Source organism: Syngnathus scovelli, chromosome 6 (genome assembly GCF_024217435.2).
Source record: "Syngnathus scovelli strain Florida chromosome 6, RoL_Ssco_1.2, whole genome shotgun sequence".
Taxonomy (NCBI): domain Eukaryota; kingdom Metazoa; phylum Chordata; class Actinopteri; order Syngnathiformes; family Syngnathidae; genus Syngnathus; species Syngnathus scovelli.
The window spans coordinates 8,498,495-8,522,346 of record NC_090852.1 but is presented as its reverse complement, the minus strand read 5'-3'; the positions used below and the strand labels follow the sequence as shown (position 1 = coordinate 8,522,346).

The 23,852-nt window shown below is 40.7% G+C and overlaps 1 protein-coding gene across 1 annotated transcript; it reads left to right on the top strand.

Moving 5' to 3' along the window:
• The first annotated feature begins 1,311 nt into the window (after nt 1-1,311).
• Nucleotides 1,312-22,266, top strand: hgfb (hepatocyte growth factor b). The gene is made up of 18 exons (XM_049723163.2): nt 1,312-1,494; nt 3,995-4,154; nt 5,178-5,290; nt 5,610-5,724; nt 7,524-7,666; nt 8,768-8,888; nt 9,652-9,770; nt 11,997-12,162; nt 12,925-13,052; nt 13,693-13,786; nt 17,578-17,708; nt 18,228-18,257; nt 18,832-18,937; nt 19,152-19,226; nt 19,298-19,435; nt 19,517-19,623; nt 19,772-19,914; nt 20,554-22,266. Exons 1-18 carry the CDS (start codon nt 1,446-1,448, stop codon nt 20,737-20,739), a joined length of 2,124 nt encoding a protein of 707 aa, XP_049579120.1. The 5' UTR covers nt 1,312-1,445; the 3' UTR covers nt 20,740-22,266.
• Nucleotides 22,267-23,852: the final 1,586 nt, after the last annotated feature.

The window sequence follows — 23,852 nt, the reverse complement described above, 5'->3', positions numbered from 1 at the left end:
GGATCTCTTAACACGGCGTATCTGTGTTTACTGCATCTGCGTCTACTGTCATCACGAACCTAAACACACACACACTCACACACACAATAAAGCACAAGAAAAGGTTCATTAGCATGAGTCCTTTTATACTCTTTACACTTAAAAGGCCCCTGCTGTCCCAAAGTTACAAAATGGAGGCTGCTACAGTAGATTCCTGTGATACTGCTGTCTGTCTAGTTAGTATTGACCATTTTTTTAATTTGATAAATCTGTATTTTTGCCTCTTTGGGTAATGTCTATCTTTTTTTCCCCATAGGTGATAAACACAAAGTACTCAAAATTACAGTTTCTCGCTTGTCGTTTGATCAGGTCTGGTCTATAGCATGAAACGCAAAAGCGTCTCCGCAAAATCTGTAAACTCATTTGTGGTCTGTTACTTTAAATATTGAAAATTGAAACATAAGGAGACACTGTGGTGAAAGTGTGTGACTCATGCACACTTGTTTATTACGGTCAGCGACTACTTTCAGTATGCAGCAGAAAATTAGTCACTTGAATAAGGGGGAACTTGAGAAGTCTCCACCTACATCCATCCATCCATCCATCCATCCATCCATCCATCCATCCATCCATCCATCCATCCATCCATCCATCCATCCATCCATCCATCCATCCATCCATCCATCCATCCATCCATCCATCCATCCATCCATCCATCCATCCATCCATTACTTTGATTTTGTAATTATATGATGGGCACTTAGCCTGCGAGTTCACAGAAGCTATGGAAACCCTGGGTGCGATGTCTGGGGGACATACTAAGGTCATTTCCTATCTCACACTGTCATCACTGGAGGTAGAGATGGCACTCATCAGGTATTAGGATGTTTTCATCCAGGACGCACCCCCATCACCCCCACTACAACCACCTTACTTCTTATCAGGACCTGAAAGACAAGCTGTAGTGTAAACACATTTGGGAAGTTGACAGTCCTTTAAGTGCTGTTTTTATTCAATTGTGGCAAAAAAAAATATTGTGCCCCACAAATTCTGCCCATAAAATGTGAAATTGTGAGTCCTTATGTTGCTTATTTGTCATTGAGTTATTTTAACTTTGAGCAAGAATTTTGATGTTCCAGTAAATCTGTGGGGAAATTGTTGTTGCTTTCAAAAATAAATATTTGATGATGGGGACTGGTATTTTGTAACTTCGATATGACTTTTCAGTTAAGGATTAAGAAGGTCGAAATAAGAATTTAATGGGGTGGGTGCGAGAGGTAGAGGGAGGGGTGATGAGGAGGAGGGGTGGAGGAGCCGAGGAAGAAATACTTGGAGGAGAGGAGACGCATCCTCTGCGCAGTGGTTGAAGCAACATCTTCCAGTGAGCGTCGGACTCCTCTTGTACTTTGAGCTCTTTTCTTTCTCATTGCTGAGTTTTTTGTTTGGTTCATGAAACGTGGACTGTGATGTGGATTTACAAGCTATTGCTGACTCTCTCCGTGCTGTCCTACTCAGGTAAGTTTGACCGTGGGTTGTTTTTTCTTGCCGTGGCGCACGACCAAGTGAAATTATTCAGTGATCCTCCAGCCGAGCTGATAAGAACAATTCCGATGCATTTGTGCAAATAGATTTATTTATTTTTTTTACCCGGAATCCTTGCTGTAATGGTCCACAAATTCCCCACGTGACTGCTTGACGAGTGTCAATTTGTACCTTGCGCACGTTAAATGCGTCTTCGTAGACGCACAAGAAGGCACTTGCGTGCGCGTTCGTGTTTGCGTGAGCGCGGGAACCTAAGTTATGACTCGTCTTGACCGCTTTGTGTCATTGATTTGTATGCGTCATCATTATTATGCGCGTGCGCGCGCGCGTATCCATGCATGTGTTGGTAGAAACCTCGGATTACATGAGTTACTTTATATTAGTTAAGGTTGAATTAAGGACGAGTCTGTCACAATAAAATGTTTGATAAGCAAACAACAACTCTTTCATGATTTAAAAAGTTTTTGTTGTTGTAATTTATTGTCATCGTATATTTTTTGCCAACATTTTCAACATACTGCTACCAAATTGTTTGTCTTTTGTTTCCTGATTTATGGAAACATTCCAACATGACAAGCAACCATGTTGCTGGGCTAAGAATACAATTCAAATAGATTTATGTTCCACAATGCTATTGTATGTATACGTATATTGCCAAGTGAGTATTTTGCGTAAACCACAGTTTTATTTTTATCAAGTTCATTTTGGTATTTAAGGAGTACTTGAATTTTCCCAATGCACCAAATATGATAAAACGTTCCTCAGTTTTGATGAGGTTATATCAAATGGTCCCTTGGGTATTGTGTCATTTTAGCTTAATCTAAGCTGCAGGTGGCAGTAATGCTCTTTGGCGGTCAAGGGGTCACCGAGGTGGTATTAATCTTCTTTTAACCAGATAAAAAACTATATAGTGTTGCCTTGAAATGAGTTTAATTAATTCCATGACCGTGATCGTATCCTAAGACTCACATATTGTAAATCACATTCTTCTTTAAAATTAATGAGAAAGCAATGAATCTGTTACATCCCACACATTTTTGCTTCTTTGAATGCACGTTTTTTTAATATATAGAAAAAATACACTCAACAATATTGTACTGCATAAAACACACAGTCCAAAAATGTGTGCCACAAATTATATTTATACAAAAAAATGCATGCACAAAAAAAACAACTCTACCTAATGCATTGTCCTTCCTATTTCTGATGGGTTTATTGGTAGTTCATGAATGCATTACAGCCATTATTGTTCTTCAATGATATTGTTCTTCAACTTAAAGGATACCATTAATTGATGGTTGCTCGATGTTGTGAACTTTGCTGCTGCCATCAGCAGTCGGTGTCGGAAGAACAAGAAAAAAACATCTGCTAAACTCGTATCAGAAAAATCCATAAGCCAAGCAACTCCTATCTTAAGACACTGCTATATATTATAGGCCCTCAGTGTGTGCGGCAATGACACATTGAGTAGTGACACACAAGTGAATTTATTTCAACATAAAAACGTAGTCAGCAATGGGTATCTGAATACTTGTTTTTCAATATGTGTACTGAAACTGGCTGGTGACTACGACAGGGTGGATCCCTCTTCAGTTTGTGTCCCTGAAGTAATGACAAGTTCTTATGAATGCATGCATGAATGAATGAATGAATGAATGAATGAATGAATGAATGAATAGATGAATGGATGAATGGATGAATGGATGAATGGATGAATGGATGATCGATTAATACATAAACAAACAAACAAACAAACAAAGAAACAACTAAATATATGAATAAACAAATAAATAAATAAATAAATAAATAAATAAATAAATAAATAAATAAATAAATAAATAAATAGTGACTGTACGTCTACACCGCTGTTTATGGTTAATATCCACTCATCTATTACGTGAACCGCTTGTCCTCGTACTGGTTTAAAGCTGTGCTCAGTCGCTGCATTTCGCAAATATAAATCTGGCACGTACACTAAATTGCAACATGACAACAGTTGGATGTGTCATCCACGTCCACTTGTGGTTCTACTGTCTCATCATAATAATGTGTCCATGGTCCATTTTGAACACTTGCCGACCAAATATGATGTAAATTTAAGTGGCTTACTATTAAGAACATTTCACTGTATGACCCACATCACTACAATCTGTGACGACAACATTAAGCATAAAACAAAATTTCCATGTGCCTGCGGCATCCGTAACTATCAACATTGACCTCAATCGCTCATAGCCACACCCTTCCCATCAAGTTATTCATCCACACCTGTCACCCGCTAATCAACCTTCCTATTCAAAACCCGCTATCTCGTCACTCCCTTGTCAGTCTGTCCCAAGATACCGCTTGTTCGCTCACTGCTCCCGGTCTGCCTGACTCCCATTACCGACCCGGCCTGTGTATTGACCCATCTAGCCTTGTTTGCTGCCTGTCCGTTGTCCAATGCATATTTTATGAGGTGTCTTTGTATCAGAGGGCCGAAGAAATGCACTGCAGGACTACCAGAGGACTGATGGCGTGCGCCTGGTTGTCACATCCTCAAGCCCCTCCCTTTTGACCAAAAGCCGGAAGGTCGGCATGGCCAAGTGTGCTCGAACCTGTAGCCGCAACAGAAAACTCCCTTTCACCTGCAGGTAAGGCCTACAATGAAATGCTGTTGTACTGCCACTGAAAGTGCGGACGTTGTGGACAAGCCCCTCAACTTCATAACAAAACTTCAGACTTTTTGTGTCTTTTTGTGCAAGGGTTTGTCAGATTTTTCAATGCATCTTCTCATGATAGGCCAAATGTTTATGTTGCAAAGTCAAACTGGCTTTTGAAGCAGAATTTTCAGACTTCAAATTGATTACATTTGAATTTCATGTTTTCTGGCGAGTCATCAAAGTTTCCCACAATGCTTTATCCATAATTGATGACAAAAAGTAATATTTTTCATAGCAATTGGCAAAAAAAATCCCATTTGAAGTTCCACTGGAAATAGACAAAATGACCATAAAATGGAGTGGCATGTCTTTTTTGTGGGTTTAGTATTTTTCAAACAAACAAGTTTCCTATTGCACCATTCAGAGATTAAACGAGAGTTTTGTAGTTTTATGGAGAGTCACCAAACTGTAATGCACAATCCACCCGTAATGACAACAATTGAAATTCGTCCCAATTTAGCGCCACTTCTGTGTGTACAATACATAATATGGTAGCAATGGAAAAACATAGTTTGGAAAATGTGTTCTTATGCACCTGCAGATATGGTCGAATAGACCCTCAATTACCTCTTCATACAAAAAAAGTCTGTTGTTTTGAATGTGGCAGCTTGAGACTTTTTTCTGCATCTATTCATGATAAACATGCCCATCAAATGTCATGGTTCTAAGTGAAACTAGCTTTGGGGGGGAAAGGATTTTTGGATTTGTAACCATATCGAAAGTTAATTTTCACATGTCTCCAAGACAGGCCTAACATATTTGGCCAGTTCTTAATGATGATAAAAGAACAAAACCATTTCAAGAGGGCCTTGTTTTTCAAATTTTCTCACTCAGGTATTTTTCAAGTTTAGCAGGCTCCTTTTATTAGGGTAATTGAGTGGAATGTTGCCTGTATGCTTCACTTTGCCACTTTTTTTTTCCTTCTCACTGTCTCGTTTGTTTATTTGTGTCCAGAGCGTTCCTCTATGATTACCAGAACAGGAAATGCCAGTGGCTGTCTTTTGACCGCAACTCACCCGTCGCCCAGACGCAACACGACTTGAACGTCCAACTGTATCAAAAGAAAGGTAACGATCCCACACAAAGTTGCTATTGTTGGCTGAAATGGGCAAAAACAACAACAACCCAGAGGTATTTTTAGCCTCGTAAAGACATCTTCCCTTGAGAGGTAAACAAGGGAAGGGCAAGGACCGATGTCGTTGTTTATTGTGTCGCAGCACATTATGCTTCATTTTGTGTTATTACGCGACCTTTTGTGTAAACGATGGAAATTCCTCTCGCCCTACAAACAACTTTAAATGCCCAACACGTGTAAACTCTTCATGCAAACACATTTAACTCATTAAAGCAAGATTGTAAATATTCCGATTCTTTTTTTTTTTTCAGACTACGTCCGTGAGTGCATCACGGGTACTGGTGAGAGCTACAGGGGTCGAAGGTCAGCGACAGTTAGTGGGATCCAGTGCCAGGCTTGGATTTCCCCTATTCCTCATGAACACCAGTAAGAACCATTTAAAGTAGATTTATATAGTTGTGTTTGTTTTGTCTTGTTAGTGATGCAATTAGTCTGTAGCCGTCGGCCGCGATGCATTCTTGTGTGCACGATATACAGTAAGAGCGTAGGAGCACCCGGGGTGCAGTGCTTCATCAAAAGTGCAAACGTCAGTTCTTGCTGCAGGCTTTCTGCTTACCCAAATATGAGCGTCTGTAAACAGGATTATATCTACATAACAGCATAGGGTGAAGCTGAAGGTACCTCCCCACCGAGTTACATTTCCAGATAAAGCACCATTTTTCTAATCGGATGCCCTGTAAAAATATAACAAGCCCATTAAAGAAGCTTTTAGTCATGCAAGGAGTAAAACATTGTTTCTCCACTGTGCTATGGTGCAAGTCTTTAAAACACAGGTGAGTCATCAAAAGGGATTCTATGCTTGTGTTCAGTATAAGAGCCTAGTTGCAGTGGAGGTAGGTGGTTTGGCCCAAGGGAAAATACCTAAAATAACAAAACCATGTTTAAACGCGTCATCAATTGAGACTGTTGGAGCATTGCATCCAGCGAGCGACTGATAAAAAAACTAAAGTTGGCAATTGTTCCTGTTTGATTACAGAAAATCATAATAACTTTCAACTTTGACTTCAGCTTAACATGGAAGAACGCGGGACACACCTATTATGGAACTAGTATGGCTATTACGGTGTATTTATGGTGTATTTTCTGCTTTGAGACCAGAGATGTAGTGGCCATCGGGAAACTTGGGGAAAATGCATGGATTTTTCTAAACGGCCGTTGTATTTCCAGGATGCTCAAACAGCGTGATGGCCACCCCCCCTTGGGCAATTAACTATAATAGCGTGGAGCAATCGACGTTTATATTACCTCACCAATTTACTTTGGTAGCTTGACAGCAGCCATACTTGGTGATGTTTTTGCGGGTGACAGGCGCTGTCGGCACCCTGTGTTGATGATTAAGTTTCGGAACGGGATGTCCAACACAGGTGAATATTCACAGTATACCCCTTCATGTGACCACGTATTCTTGCGTCGCTATACGAGGTAATTGTTTCTTTCATGTCGGAACGGTACTAAAACAGTCAAGAAAGATATTTTACTGACCTATCCAGATGGCATTTGGATACGTTTTTCCAAAGAGCCACCAGTTCAGAGATTGTCTTTCAGTCATCACTTGGAAAAACCCAACTTGGCTCACAGTGTGGCTCTCTGGAGGCTCAGGCCATGTGCGGTCCTGATGGAGAATATATGAGTCAGAGTCATCATTGGCGATTGTTTACATTTCTCCCTGCTATGGCCTCATGGAACACTTAGAGTCGATTGTTTTCAGTGGTAGGAAGTAACCAATTATAAATACTGCACTTTGGTGCTGCGCTAAAATAGATTTTCTTTAGGTATCTGTGCTTTTTACTGTTTTTGTTTTTTGTGTATTAAGCAATTTGAACCAACTGAAGTTGTGTATGTTACATAGTTTTATGATCGTGTCCAGGTTAGATGGACGGATGGTGTTGGTGCTTTATGGTTCTTTCCGGTTTAAGTGTGACTGTTTGCCACCTCTGATTCTTCGACATGTGATGCAATCTCATTAAGTCACGGCGGTGACTCTGCATCAATTCCGCTCACACTGGGAGGACACTGACCGCTCGGGACAACAATCGCTGTGGTCATGAATGTATTTGTTTTTCTTTTCCCAAAAACCGCTCTCCACACGCTACCTGCAAAAAGCTTGCAGATGGTCTCTGCACATGTGGCGCGTGTTTGCATAACGGCTGCTCTGCTCCCATCAGATTCACGTCCAGCCGCTTCAACAAGAAGGACCTAAGGGAGAACTACTGTCGAAACCCGGACAACTCCACTGATGGACCGTGGTGCTTTACCACCGACCCGCGCCACAGACACCAGGAGTGTGGAATACCGCAATGCTCTCAGGGTAGGCCACATGCACAAACACATGTTCAGGAGTGGATAGGGTGATGTCAAGCGCAATTGAAAAAGAGTTTGGGTTTGAAATACCTAATTTGAAACCCCAATCCTGGCTCTCGTTTGAAACTAATTCTGGTTTAATATGGTAAGCAAGTTTTCAAATGCTCATTTTATCCTGTAGCCATCCCTTGAAATCTTTATTTGGAACCCTCGCTGAAACCCCTCATTTAAAATTATAACCCCGTCTTGAGACCTTACTTTTAATCTTGGTTTTGAAATATAATTGAAATGCTTACACTGTGTTGTAAATCTAATCCAAACTTGAAACCCTCATTTGAAACACCCTTGATACCTTAACAAGGCTTGAACCTCACACTTCAAACACTACTTTGCTCTAACCGTAACTTTATATATAATACTTAACCTTGTTTGAAACCCAAAACTTGAAACCCTAATTCGAAGCCCTACCTCTGTTTTGAAACCCTACTTTGAGGGCAACCATAACTACCATGGGCGGCGATGAAAACAAGTTTGACACCCTTGTTTAATAGGAAACATGCTCGCCTCAGAGCGCACAGCTCGCTTGCGAAAGTATCGCACGCACGCAGTTCATTGTGTAAAAACGCGCTCTGCCGCAGACATCTGCCTCTAATCTGCACACGCCGTGTTGTTGACAGTAGACAGCATGTAACAGTCGGTGCGCAACAAATGGGAGCTTTTCCTACATGAAAGGAATCAGCACCTTCATGCTTAGAAGTGTGTGTGTGTGGGGGGGGGAGGGGGTCAAATCTATGCCATAGAAACAGAGGTGTTTTATTAAAAAAAAGGTTGCGCAACCTAGAAAATACCGTAGTGATCTAATATATATGCAATTAAATGTTATTTACTTTTCCTAGAGGCCATAAATCGAAAAGTCTTTGTGCTCAAGAGTCACATTTGAATTTTAAGGCAGACAGATGGGCCATTAGATGAGGTAAATGAGGTTAAAATTGATGGAAAATGATTAAATAAAACAGTTCATTTTAGTGATGAATTAACCGTTTCTCATTTTGTTTCAATTAGTTCTCTAAAGAGTGTTGATTTTATTGTACGTGTCACGCTTGTATAGTGGAGTGCATACATTGTAACGGGGAGGACTACAGAGGACCAATGGACCACACGGAGAGTGGAAAGGAATGCCAACGCTGGGATCTGGAGGAGCCACACAAGCATCTGTACCAACCTGACAGGTGACACACACACTAACACCGTTAATTAGGTTACATGACAACATTGACTGCTCCTACTTCAGCTTGGTGGGAGCGTCTGACTATCTGAAAGTCTCCAAAGAAAGAGTTTTGCTCAAGTGCTCTGTAAAGTCACTTAATGCTTTGTTGAATTAAGCCAGTTTGCTTTGTACACCTGGGAAATGTTTCAATTTGTGAGAACAAATGCCTGCCACGTCTCCTTTTAGAGTCATGTCACGTGCATGTGCTGCACTCGGCTCAGTGTACTTACATCTCCCAGTTGGGACTCGCGTTGTGTTTTTAGCAGTGATTTGCTGGGAAAACTTTTCATTCTGATTAATTGCTCTGACTTCCCGGTAAACCCAGTTCAGATTCTGAAGCGTAACGTTTTTCGGAAGGGAGTTCTTAAATTTTACTTCCTGATTTTGTGTCATGTTTGTGGAGGCAGGAGGAATACGTGAGTAACATCCAGACAGGAGACTAGACAGCAAAACAAATGAAATCATAGTGTTTGCGTAAACTAGGTCATTCTTTCAGTGGACTGATGAAGTTAGCAACGGGTCTTGCAATCGGCTCCTAGATTAATTGATTGGTTAAAAAGCGGTCCTGGAAGGAAACATGGAAGTTTCATGGAAACACTTCCATGCAAATAAGACATTTGATATGAGTGCTTTCGCTCCCTTTTACTTTTTCAATCATTCTTTGACACAGTGTTTTCTATCAAGTCCAATGATGTCATGCCTTAGTGACGCATGTTTCGCATTAGGTATCCTGACAAGGGCCTTGATGACAACTACTGCAGGAATCCAGACGGACGCCAGAGGCCCTGGTGCTTCACCACCGACCCAAACACAAGCTGGGAGTACTGTGCTATCAAAATTTGTGGTAATATAATAATTTGTATTTATTTTATTGATTAAATTCTGAGACTTGCACTGCTGGTGTTATATGGTCACCCCACGTGGTACTACAAAAAAAAAAAAAATCACCAAATTAAATGTTCAAACGGTGCATAATGTTACAATGGCATTTTTTTTTTTTTAAATAAGCGTGTGTATCCTGGTAAAAATTGTATATATGTTTTTTAGGGGTCATAGCTCATTTGACTGGAGAGTTAGTTTCAACAATTGACATTGAATTGGGTGGATGTGTCTTCTATAACAGAAAGTAGGAAAGTGGGCATTTTGGCTTGAAGCAGAACATAATGAGCCCTGATTGGAAATAGTTACCCTAGACAGATGGGTAAGGGTATATTGTGATATATATATTTTTTATTTTTTATTTTTTTTTTACTACCTCTGCCATCTAATGTGGAATATGGCATCAAAGTATGATGCTCATTTTGAGGATTCAACATGAAAGAGGGAATGCTAAGGCCTCTTAATCATTTTGCCTCTTACTGCTCCATTTGCGATCTCATTGCGAGATGATAAAACACAATTATGGGAGCAAAAATATGAAAGCGAGACTATCGTGATGTAACGTGGAGGAAATATCAACTTGCCAAGCATCGCAGTGAAGATCCTTTCAGCTGGTGATGTTCCTCAAAAGTCAACAAATAAGTCAAATGCACACACTTGGGGGTAAAATAAGCTTATAGTATTCATGAAAACGTGAAAAAATTCTATTATAACAACAAAATCATTCAGCAAGAACCACTTGATTTGTTTTAGTGGGCCACAAATGATGTGGTGGACTTGATCGGAACCCTCGGCCTCATTTGTCACCCATGCTGATGTGTTCAAAAGAGACCTGTTAAACAGCGATGAGTCCTTTGTGAACTCAGTGTAGTGGTGCGCAGTCATCCGCCGTCTTGGCACCGTGTTTACTAGGATGGCACTCGTCCATGCAAAGTAACTCGTGGTTCAGCGTCCCTGGCCTCCCCCTTTTTCTACCCCCTCATGTTTTTCCTGCCTTTAAAAAAAATAATAAAAATCATCACCCGCCTCCTCGCTGTCTGTGATATGGAGGTTTGTTGTAAAAGGAGCGACTTTACGACCCAGTGAGTCTTAATGAAAACAAGGCAGCGAGAGTGAGGGAGCACAGTGTTCTTTTCTCTGTCAACATTTGAAATATAGTATATATGCATTTTTTTTTTTTAAATTCATTTTAAGGGCCAATAAAAACAACTAAATTAATTGGGGATTCATACCAACATGGGCTCATTATATGGAGTTCACATTTTAACCTAAAAATGGCAGTACAGTTTAGTATATCAAAAAGCCATAGATAGTGCTTTGTATTGTAGCGTACGTGTCTTGGCTAGCTGGGCTATTATAATATAACAGAGATGAGCTTACTCCCCCGGTAAGCTGCAGTAATATTAATAATTCTTCCCAAAGGATAAAGAATCTATGCCTCTGATCTGTCGATCTGTCTGTGAGTTGCTCAATAGTTTGTGCTCATTGTGCTTAGGGACGGCAGAACACATGGAAATATGTCACATTCTCATCACACCTCAACATAAAAACGAATGCAAAATTTATGGAGCGTAAACTCGATTTTGCTGATCTTAATAGACAAGAATGTGAATCTCCTGTGATGGGGGAAATCCACAGATAAACTGCAGCTTTGTTTAAGTCGCACGGGTGAAAAGCGGAGGAAAATTCATAGTTCCTGGACCCTAAACAATTGTGAGTTTCTGGGATTTGATGTTGATGCAGGTGCAGAATAGCAATAGGTGTTTGGGGTTTTCCGGGTGGGCCTATTTTGGTGAATCGTGGACTCATTTCATAATTTGTCTGCACACTTTGCCGCACCCTGGGAACATTCTCTCCTCTTTAATTCTCACGCTCTCCCCCATCTTATCTCTCATCTCAACTTTTGCCAGATAAGCTTTTATTGCGACGCGTATCATTGGTTCTCTGTGCAAATTGCAGTACAATTAGTCACACAAATTCCTTTTTTATGATCTATATCTCTTTAGTGTCCAACATGGAAAAATACGTTTTTTTAATTTGTATCATTTGTCATTTGTTGGACTGTTTTCTTGCGGCACCGTCGCATTCCAAGTTTCCTCCCACATTACAAAAACATGACCACTTATATACTATATAGACTGCTATGATACAAAGTATGATTACTGAAGGCCATAGGGTTTTGCCTCTGCAGAATCACCTCTAAAAAGAACTGTGGTGGAAACCAGTGAGTGCTACCAGGACAAAGGAGAAGCTTATAGGGGGACGGTGGACATGACCCCCACTGGGCTCACCTGCCAACGCTGGGACTCGCAGTACCCCCACAACCACTCTTTCATTCCGCAGGCGTACACTTGCAAGTGAGTCTTTTCGTCCGTCCGTTTGTTCGTCCATCCATCCTTCCCTCATTCCTTCCCTCACTCCTTAACTCATTCTTTCACTCACTCACTCACTCACTCACTCACTCACTCACTCACTCACTCACTCACTCACTCACTCACTCACTCACTCACTCACTCACTCACTCACTCACTCACTCACTCACTCACTCACTCACTCACTCACTCACTCACTCACTCACTCAGTGCCAATGATAGACTCAAAAGTCTACATACTCATGCTCAAAAGCCAGATCTTTGTGATATAAAAAAGCAGACCACAATAAATCTTTTCCACCATTAATGTGATTAATAAACAAATGCAACCCAGTTTTTTTGAGAGGAGAAGTAAAAATAAACAACTGAGATGATGTGGTCGCACAAGTGTGCACGCTCCCTTATTAGTGGGAATGTGGCTGTGTTCAGAATTAACCAACCACATGGAAATTCATGCTGCATGAAATAACAAAACTGCCACAGTAATTTCTGGCGAGTACTGGCTTATTAGCGCATGTGACAATCCCATCTTCATGGCTGGGCTATGGGTTAGGATGGTAAAACGGTAGCCCTAAGTGGGTGGTCACACGTGCAACCATATCTACAAGCTATGGGCCACATTAATGTAGGAAAACAATGACTTTTCTTGCTAAACCGTCCAATTATTTATGTCATCACAAAAATCTGGCACTAGAACAGGGGTGAGCAGACTTTCTTATTCTCTGTACATTTCTTTTTGCTTTCCAGGGATTTGAGAGAAAACTATTGCCGGAATCCAGATGGCCAAGAATTCCCATGGTGCTTCACAACGGACCTGAGAGTGCGCACCATGTTCTGCACCAACATCCCTCAATGCGGCTTCCAAAACAAGCCTGGTGAGAGACTGGCTTTGCACTCTAAAATAGCAGTGGCTGGATTCCTTTTCTCACAATAAGAGTTGTGCTTTGCCCAACTCAAAGTGCAAATCACATGAACACGATTGGAGATGTATTTTCACCATGTCCCTGTGGGCAGCTATAGGAGTGTGGGAAGGCCTCGCCACCACGTCTCACATAAACAAAGGCTGATGATGTAAATGGATTAAAGCTGTCTGGTATGATTCTTGTGGATATAAAGTGCGTGTCGTGCTATACGGACAGAAAATATTCCCGTGAGATCTTCCAGATACAGAAACTGAAACCACCATAGATATTCCAATTTTGTTGTGTACTAAAGTGACAATGAAGGTTACTTTGAAGGTAGTTTGTGGTAGGATCTGCATTACAGAGTAATCAAGATTTTATGTCATAAAAAGTGAGAGGCAAACCATTGGGAACACCTCTCATTTTTAATGCCTCACTTTCCTGGTGCATGTTGCGTTTGTGTCAATGAGACATATAATTATTCAAAAATAACTCTTGATTTCCATTCCACCGTTTTGAACAGAAATGCAATATTTCGAAGTAAATTCACATTTATATAACCGTATTTTAGGCTCGCTGAGCTTCATCCTCTTTCTTGTGTCGTTCAATTCAGATTGCTATGAAGGCTTCGGAGAGAAATATCGAGGGGAACGGTCAAGGACGAGATCCAATCTGCCTTGCTCTCCCTGGGAGGAGCACAGCAACAGGTCAGCTTACTGCATTCAACCCAAAAATCCATTTATACAAATCCTTTCACCATTTTGTCATGTACTTCTTGGTAGCAAGACACAGACTGTACCATTAATGTCATGACAGAGGATGAGTAGTAGAGAAAACATGTAAAACTGCTTAAATGTTGATTTGAGCCTTCTTCTATTGCACCAGTTTGAATGTGTGAAGTGTTCACGAAAAAAAAAAAATCTTATGTAAAGAAAACTGCTTTGAAGCAAGACACTGATGATAATGTCAGTCTGGTTCCGAGTCTGTCCCCTGAGAAATATTCTCTTTAAAACTATTTTGGACACTCCATTTGACTTCCTTTCTAACCTTTCTGGATTCATTTTCCTGTATTTATTTTTTTCCATAATAAACGTAAGACTTTTGGACATCTGGCAGTGCAACTTCAAACACAACATATTTTTGCCTGTTTTTCATTTGTAAGCAATAGTCGTTCCCTTTCTGACACTCGTTAGTACCCTGCCGCTTATTGTTTACAAACACAATGATAAGCTCCATAGCGCTTGCATTGTTGCTTTACATAGACATCTGCAGCCAGTCTAGGAGATCATCAAAAAGGGCAGCGACCCAGGAAAAAAAAAGCACACAAATCCTGGCTTTCACAAAATTAGTTGGCCCTCAGTCTTATTTCTTCATAGTGAGCAATTTAAGCTTCCAACTTTTGTGGTGAACAGTTTGGCAGGGTATCTGCAGAAACTTCCCAAGACTTAAATTTGATTTTCCAAAAATAAAGGCCTCAGTTGCAATGAAAAATGACACTTCTTCAACATCAAATCCGTAATGCCGAGGTCTTAAATTGCCATGGATCCTTTAATCAACATTGCTATTTTTTTTCTCGCAAAAAACTAAAGAATTTGATGAATTTATAGTTCTGGATAAAGAAAAATGATTCCATGATTGCATCATTGAACTGGACTTTGTCCCAGCTGACTTTGAGGCGAGATGTACACTAAGAACTGTTCATTCGTCAGTCACAGAGCACATATAGACAAAAAAAAAAATAAAATAATAATAATAAAAATAAATCCAAGCAACCTTAAAAACTGTTTTGGTTCAGGGGACGGAACATCTGTTCCAGCCTGTCCCAGTGCACAAAACAAGGTCAATGCTCAGAGGAGTTTGGTGTGGAAGAACACATTTTGGATGAGCTACAACATGCACAGTCCAACATGTTGTCAAAAAACGTTCCAGATGAGTGGACTGAGCTACAACCAACTCTAATGGTCTGATTTACAGAGATCCCAAATTGAGGTCACTAAATTACGATTTTGGGAGATGCCCGCAAATGTAAAATGAATTTAAGTGAGGAAAGCAACCACATGAAAGCCATGTTTTGTTGGATTTAATTAACCTCAAGCTCATGGAGCCAATTGCACTTGGTATGTGCCAATCCCGTGTACATAAACTTTGAAAAATGGGATGGTGCACCCAAAAACCCAGCACAAATTTTGACATAAGGCCTACACTGAAATGACCCAGATGCACGGACATGCAGAGTAGTAAGGAGTTATATCACTCACTGGTAATATGGTAATATGGCCAAAACTGCATTACAGACTAGAAAATATTCTGCAAACATATTTTTGTTGCATTTTGAAAATGTTCACATGAGCAGAAGAGATTAATTTTCCATCCCACCTCTCATAATCTGCTTGCATCTACTCCTTTCAGAAAAAAATTAAAAAATAATTTATTTTGAATTAATTTACCGTAATTTCCGGACTATAAGCCGCACCGGACTATAAGCCGCACCAGCTAAAATTCAGGGATATTTTAGTTTTTTTCTTACATAAGCCGCACCGGACTATAAGCCGCACGTGCACATGAGTTTTTTACAAAGAAAGACAGTACACAGAAAGCCGTAAAAATCCATAAATACGCCGCGCCGCCATTTAAGCCTCAGGGTTCAAAGTAACCTTCTGAATAAAATGCATTAAAAGTTCACATTCATTACAACTTGTTTTTGGTGAGCAAAATTTCAGAAGAATTGAATTTAAATGCTGATTGATTGGGTTTCAATACAATGCAGATGGTCCAAACAGCGCCACTCTGAGTCACATGGCAGAGTAAGAGAAAGGGTTTAGAGCCCTTTGACGCAGGTAACCTAGTGTGCATTCCTACTAAAGCTCATAATAGTCACAAACAACACAGCCAGAATAAGCAGCAGCCATAGTAGTGTTTTAAAATAGTATTTTTGTTGTTGTTTTCTCTTCAAGATACCGCACAACAGTGGTCCACAGCCTTTTTACGAGTGTATAAAAGTGATCAAGTCATCACAAAAATCACGAAAAAAATCTTATATAAGCCGCACCTGACTATAAGCCGCAGGGTTCAAAATTTTGGAAAAAAGCCGCGGCTTATAGTCCGGAAATTACGGTAACCAATGAGGTTGATGCAGTGCTGGGTGCACTCTGTTAATGATCAGGTTCCTCGTCGTTTTGCATGAGCAATTAAAATTTTGCCTTTTGTAATTCAGATCCTTCAGCCATTTTCACAACCATTAAGTGTAACCAACTGAGTGTCCTAATACTTGAGTCCGTAGAGCAGAAAGTGTTTCTTACACATCCTCCATGCAGTAAATATTCATTTTACTACAATACCCCCTTCATAGCTTCTCAACACCTTTGGAGACACTTCCCCTAGCGATGACCTAAGTATAAATCCTGATAGGGGCAATCCACCTCACTCCTCACCTCTGACCTTGTGTCCCTCCTCCAGGCAGCACCTCAAAGTCATTCCGATGCACTCCCTGGCTCCCGCCCAGAGGGGTTCAGAGGTCAAGGTTTAGGGAGTCACCCAGAGAATTGGCTGCTAAGCTCGTACTTTAAGATACGTGATAAGAGCTCATTTGTCAAAACTTACTGTGGTGTTCCTGTATGGATGAGCATGGAGGAATTTTTGTGAGGCAGAATCATGTGTTAAAGAGTGTAGGTGGCTGTTTATGTGAGTAATTTCTCTGTGCATCACCTCCTTATCTTGTCCCGCAGGACAGAGAGCCTACACAGCTGTGTACTTCCACTGGCCAGATCCTATCTGCATGCATTTGTTCAGCTTTTATAGGAACTCAATCGCCAGGAAGTCTGTTTTTATTACATATCTTCTTTTAGAGCCTGAGCAAAAGGGTGCAAAGGTTGTCTTGACATTCTTTTAATTATGTGTCATTGTTTTCAGGCCAGGCCGAGGGCTTTTCCATTTTTGAATATGTTTTTACTTTTTTCAATTTTACAAGCGTATTTGAGAATTCAGCCTTTTTAAATCGTTTCCCTTACAAACATGAACATTGATAGATCCGTCGAGTATGGGTAGATTCACAGAAAATATTGTAACAGAGCAATGTCTGGAAGCACTTTTCTGTTTCGGTTATTTCAGGGTCGCTTTATTTAATTGGAGAGGTCCTTCAAAAGCTAAACTTGTTCAAAAAAAAGTTTTATTGCAGTGTCGAAATTTGATGACTCACCATTGAACATTTAACTCTCATAACTCCACAAGGTCGGAACTAAGCAAAACATTTCACCTAGCAACCTGACAGTTGGTAGGCATATCCATCATGAATAGAACTGCAAAAAAGTCTCAAGGAACCATGCCCGAAAAGACAAATGAAATTTGCCAAGTAGATTGTGGTAATTTTTTTATCGCCATTTCCATGGGACTTTCAAAAAAATGTATCAGACTGCTTGCTACCAAAGGTGAAAAAATAATTAAATGTGTTTAGTTTTTAGCTCACTATTTATTTGTTATAGAGTTCTTTGTTGTTTTATAGTGGCGAGAGGGGAATGACAGTCGCAGGCCTTGAAAAAAACTACTGCAGAAACCCTGATAATGACAAACACGGACCGTGGTGTTACACCAACAATTCTGCCATTCGTTGGGACTACTGCAACGTGAAACCATGTAAGTGTGCACTTGAGAACAATGGGCTCCTTTAACAAATTTGTAGCAATTGTTTCCTAAAAGCTAGCATATTAGCACACATTTTAAAAAAGCTTAGTCCACCATTAAGTGGTTCTTTTGAATGATACTGTTAAAAATTCACCTATGGTCTGTTTTCCTATTACTTAACTAATAATGAATAACCCACAATAGAGGTGATATTAGCTAAGTGTAGTAACAATGTCAAGGAAGTAGGATTCATTGTTTTGCTTGGGTGGGAACTTGTTTTTGGTAGAAAGTAACACGACTTGTATATATGTACAGACACAGAATACAAACTAGTGATACAATTTTGCTGTTGAGTGGAAAATTCACACAGCCATTGTATGATCCTGTTCGCCACACGACAAATTGAGGGTCCCTGTTGGCTGTGACATTTGACCCACACTAAATGCAACCTTCTTGTGCATCCCTTCCTCTCCTATTGGTATTGGTTAATCCTGGCTCACCCCATTTTTTTGTCTCCTGTGCTCTGTGCAGGTGATGCATCCCAGAACACCATTCCAGTAGGTGAGTGTCTAAGGCAGCTCATCAATCTGCCTTTGCCTGATTCAGAGTTAATGACAAACCGGAAAAAATGGTCATCCATTTCATGTGCACTTGTTGCAGTTTGCAATATGAAAATGTGTGTGTTTGTAAGTACATGTAGGTGTGTTAACTGGAAGCAGCGTAACATTTAACCTGTTTGTGGACCCCAGCTATTTGTGCGGTACAAGGAAATACATTAATAATCAGCACTCGCTATAATTTCCATGTTTGCATCTTTTTGTCATCCTCCGAGAAAAATGACTACAATTACAGAAGTTGACAGTCACTTACAGTAGTTGTGAAAGTCTTCTTCGATTGTGTCTTCATGATATCATTGTACTGCCCCCCCAGAGATAAATCTCATACACCGGGAGTTAGGATAGTAGCATCATTTAATTCTGAACATATTTAATTATTTTTTACCAAGTTCTTTTACTATGTTCTTAGTTTAGTGCGATATTTGTCATTTATTCATTTTTAATGCCTTGAATAGCCCTGCCGGTAATTGCATTGAAATGTAAGGTCCGCCTGTATTTCTATTTGCACGCGTGCACAGGTGAACTGTCCTCCGTGGGGTGTTTCGTCCATAAGAGGGCCCGAATCGTTGGCGGAGGTCCGTTGCACGTGTCAGCCGGCAGCTGGATGGTCAGCATACAAAAAGGGTACAGCCGAGTCTATAATAATCCCCACATTTTTCCACACTCCTGAAGGGCACACAGCTCTCTGGGAACTTATTAAACACCATCATTAATATTCCATACAACTGCTTTGAAAACATCATTTGATGCAACTGTAAACATCACAGGCATTAATCTGCCGGATATGCTTTGATCAATCTAATTGATTTAATTGATTTCTTTGGGGATTCTTTTGCAGATCGACGCACTGGTGTGGGGGTTCGCTGGTACGAGAGGAGTGGGTACTCACAGACAGACAGTGCTTCTCCTCGTGGTACCTTTGTAACTTCAGTTTTTGTTTTTATGTTGGTGTTTTGCCAATCTAACTCTTCCATTGTACCTCAGCGTTCCTGATCTGACCGAGTATCGGGTATGGCTGGGGGTGACCAATATCGCAGACCCAGCCACGAAACAAGAAGTGCGCATAGCACAGGTGATATGCGGTCCTGAAGGTTCCAGTTTGGCCCTGCTAAGACTCTCAAAGTGAGTGACACTCGCCGCAAGTTAGAGATCATATATAGGGGTGCACAAAACGCTGAATGTGCTTACTCTATTTTGTTGCAGGCCTGCACGCCCCGCTGACAACGTGCACACCATTCAGCTGCCAGTGGACGGCTGCTCCATTCCTGAAGGAACACTTTGTAAAATGTACGGATGGGGAGAGACCAAAGGTATGTCTACATTATGTATCCATTTATAATTTTTAACTTACTTTACTTTATTATTTTTGTTTAACATAAAACAAAAAATAAATACAATTATATCACTTCGTTACTTTGGCAGGTCAACTTTTCAAATTAGTGCTTTTACCTTCCTCAGGTACAGGCTATGACGACATCCTGAAGGTAGTCAGTCTTCCCATCGTGAGCAACGAACGGTGCGGAGAGCTGCACCGGGGAAGCCTGCACATCACCAACAGCAAAATATGCGCGGGAGGTCGCAGGAACGAGGGCGTGTGTGAGGTAAAGCCCCCGTTCATACCCGATCGGTTCTCTGAGATACAATAATTGTTCCCCGTGTGCATCGAAGCAAATCTTCCCGCTCTCGGTTCCTCGCTTTGCTTTCACAGATCTAAATCTTGAGCAAATGTTTGGACTTAATGCTGGGAGTTTCAAATAAAGTGGAGCAGCTGTTCATTGCACTACATTTCATCAGCAACCCAAACCCCTAAGCTTTTGTGGTTTCGTGTGTTTTTGGAGATTTTTGCTACATCTCTAGCAACCACGAAAACACATTTCGCTTGCTTTCAATACGAGAAAAATAAACTTTGATCTTTGGCATTTTAGTATGTCCGTGCAGTGGGAGAAAATCAAGAACTCTGCGCAAGTCAGAAAAGAGCCTCGCGAGTTAACCTTTCAATCAAGACCCAAGTTCCTGTCGCAAATATCAAGTGGCATCACGTCTATCATAAAATGCACAACAATGAAATAATCTTCAGTTAGATGGCAAAAGGTCCAAGGGCAAGATCATCGTCATCTAAGCGTTTCTACTTTTTGAAACATACTATTAATTTGTTGCAAGATTTTTGTAAAATCTCAACTGTTTGCCTTTGCTCACTAAAGCTCAGGAAACGCATTGATTTAATTCATCCACCCCCACAGAGGGATTACGGTGGCCCTTTGGTGTGTCAGGATGGTGAGATCAAGGTCGTGATCGGCGTGAGCGTCCACGGCCGAGGCTGCGCTCGCGCCAATCGGCCCGCCATTTTCATCAACGTGCCCTTCTACACACAGTGGATCTACAAAGTCTTTAGGCATTACCCTGAGCCGGAGCTCAGTGCCGAATAACCCGGCCAGGTGGTTACGCCGGAAACTACTCAGGAGGACTCCTCGGCTTGTAAGTTGTACGCAGATGAGAGGAATGCTTAATAGTGGAGAGGAAATCTAATGGAAGATTTGAACACGCCAGGAACAGATGTCACACTCGCTCTGACAGTAAATGATGGTAATTAACAGGAAAAAATAGTCCATCTGCGATTCAGGTGTTTAGTGGGAAATAAAAACAGCTAATAGCAATGAGATGGCACCCAAATTGCAGCATAAAATGTCCTACTCTGTTTTAAATTCTAAATGGAAATTAGAAAGAAACGATATGCTCCCCTTCTGCTGGTTATGAAGAGGCACTGTCCCTTGTGCATCGTCCACACTGGTACTGTAGTGAACACGATAAAGGTGTGTTAAATGTGTGAATACTTTGGATTCCTGGCATTACTTGAAACCTTTAAACACCAAAGCGTGGTGGCTCCACGACCCCCCCCCCCCCCCTACCAAGTGCATTTGGCGGCCAGGATCGGCCAGCCATGCTAGTACTTTTGTGTACATAGTATTTAATGAGTGTGTTTGTGGCACTCCATGTTGGGTCTTACAGACCTATGGCAGAAAAAAAAATCTATGAATTTCCAAGAAAGTAATCAGCTATTCATTCACATCATGGTGTGTGTCTGTGTGTCTGTGTGTGTATATACACCGTAATTTCTGGACTGTAAACCTCACCTGATTATATACCTAATCAAAGCCACTGACTTATGTCTACGTGCTTGTATAAATATTGTACAGTATACTAAGTATTACGTTTGTTCCTTGTTTTCTGCTCTGTTTTGACAGTTTAACTTGTATGAGCTTTAAAATATTTTTTTCTGAGGTTATGAGCTTATGTTTTGCAATTGGGGTTGAGCACATCCAAATGTTTTAGTGCAGGGTTCCTTAAATTTGGGTTTGCAAAACAAATATCCACTTATCCTTTAAAATATTGATTTAATGTAGGTCAGGGATATTTAACTCCAGTCCTCGAGGGTCAGTTTCCTACGTGTTTTAGATGGGGCCCTTCTCTAACACGCCTGATTGAAATGATGAGCTCATTGGAAAGCTCTGTAGAAGATTGATAATGAGCCTTCAATGCTCTACAGAGAAACCCAAACTGTTAATGAGAGGCATTAAATTTTTTTGGGGTTCATTTTTTCCTGAAATGCTAGAAAATCATGACTTATTTATAATTATTGTATTATGAACATTATGGGAATAATGATCATGATCGTTTAACCCCAGGTTCCATCCCAGTGTCAGATGTTGCTCGACTTCCCACAGCTGACATAATGTCATCCGATTAAATTTGGAATTGTTCCTTATGCCCATCCCGACTTGCAAAGGTTTCCCCGTGTATTTGTGCCCTCTACATACTGTGCAGTATTTTTTTTCTCTGTATAACCCATCCACAAAAATCAACCCTTCCCCCCATATTTAATGTGTAATCCCCTTTTTGTGTTATGTGAGGTATTCTATCATGCGTCCCACTTAATAAATCTCTTTGTCATCTAATTCCCTGCAATGACTTTTGAGTAACAACTGAAATTGGAGGCTGTAATATGCTCTTCCTGCTGTAGATGGCGCCATAGTAGCACAGCGTTTCTTCTGAAAGTCAAATCCATTATTGTTGTAAATGTTTTGGCCTTCATAAACGTTTTTACAAAAATAATTACGTTATTAGGTCTTAACAAATTAGATGCGACAAGACTCTTGACATACCATCTTCACTTCGTGTGTGTGCGAGGGGCAGACTAAATGTCAATATCAATTGATGCCGTATTAAATAAATATTGCAGCTGGCAACAAAACCCATTTGAATTTGACAGAGTGCACAGACACACCTTTTTGTGTGTGCATGTGTGCGTGCATGGATACTTTAGGGGTCCCAAGGGTGGGAGGAAGTGTGGCATGCTTCTGCAGGTCAGTTGGAATGGATGGAGGGGGGGACACATGCAGTCATAAAAAGAAGATAGCCAGAAGGACACACACACACACACACACACACACACACACACACACACACACACACACACACACACACACACACATGAGTGCACTTGCACACACACACACACACAAACCTCACTTCACTCAGTGCACCATGAGGTCTACGGTGAGCATGAGTCCAAATGATCAAGAGAACATGGCGGGTGTCAGTGCTGCTCATGTTGGTATGAAAGCACTTGAGAATTTCCTCTGACGCACACTGCAGAAATGTGTGTGTGTGCGTGTATGCGCGCGTGTGTATCAGTGAATGGAAGAATTAGACAGCAGACCAAAGAAATGCTCAGTTCCGCATGAACTCCAAAGCCTCTAACCTTCTCTATACCTTATTATGACATACATACAGTGGTTTACAAAAATGAAAATAAAGTTCATAAGCTCGAGTTGGCTTTTCCTTAAGTTGTTCCCCAAGTTTTGCTTTTGTTGCCACATTATTAAATTACGATTACTGAGTTATAGTTATACGTATTTACTCACCTATAGGTACAAAGGCTTACTAGTTACATGTATTTAGTTATCGTTAAGCTCGTTACATTTAGTCATTTAGTTACGGTTAGTTGCCAGGTGTGTACAATACTGGCTCCCTTTTACCTTGAGTTTAAATGTGATTTGTTAATTATGAACATAGCCACATCCGCTCATAATACGCGTTTGCACACTTGTGCAAACACATTGCTTCCGTTTTCATGTCTTTAATTAACCAACCAAATATAATTCCTGTACAATTTTTTGTATTTCTATTTTTTTGTAGCTACACAGTGCACATGCCAGAAATCATCACTGATTGTGTTAATGTATCAGTGAGTCAGCTTGAGATGGAAAATTTGAGCGAGACACTTGAAACCCTTTCTAAAGCCACCGGACAACTGTTAAGGGCGGCTGACTTTTGGCACAAGTTCACTGCAACTTTCCTAATCTGGTTAATGGGGCCTTCTAATGTCATTTATCTACTTCAGTCCACTTGGTAGCCACTATTTAAACCAAGGTTTATTGAGTGCAGGTCTGGACAATAAGGTTGGTGGTTAGGATCTTTCTCATAGCGCCAGTGCATCCTGTAAGTAGATACATTCACATATTGTTTCAATGTAATATGT

Bases quoted from the DNA above. Each gene is read 5' to 3' on its own strand.
- hgfb (XM_049723163.2), top strand. From the start codon at position 1,446: ATGTGGATTTACAAGCTATTGCTGACTCTCTCCGTGCTGTCCTACTCA. The intron at 4,155-5,177 runs GTAAGGCCTACA...ATTTGTGTCCAG, and splicing joins AAACTCCCTTTCACCTGCAG to AGCGTTCCTCTATGATTACC. The intron at 13,053-13,692 runs GTGAGAGACTGG...CGTTCAATTCAG, and splicing joins CGGCTTCCAAAACAAGCCTG to ATTGCTATGAAGGCTTCGGA.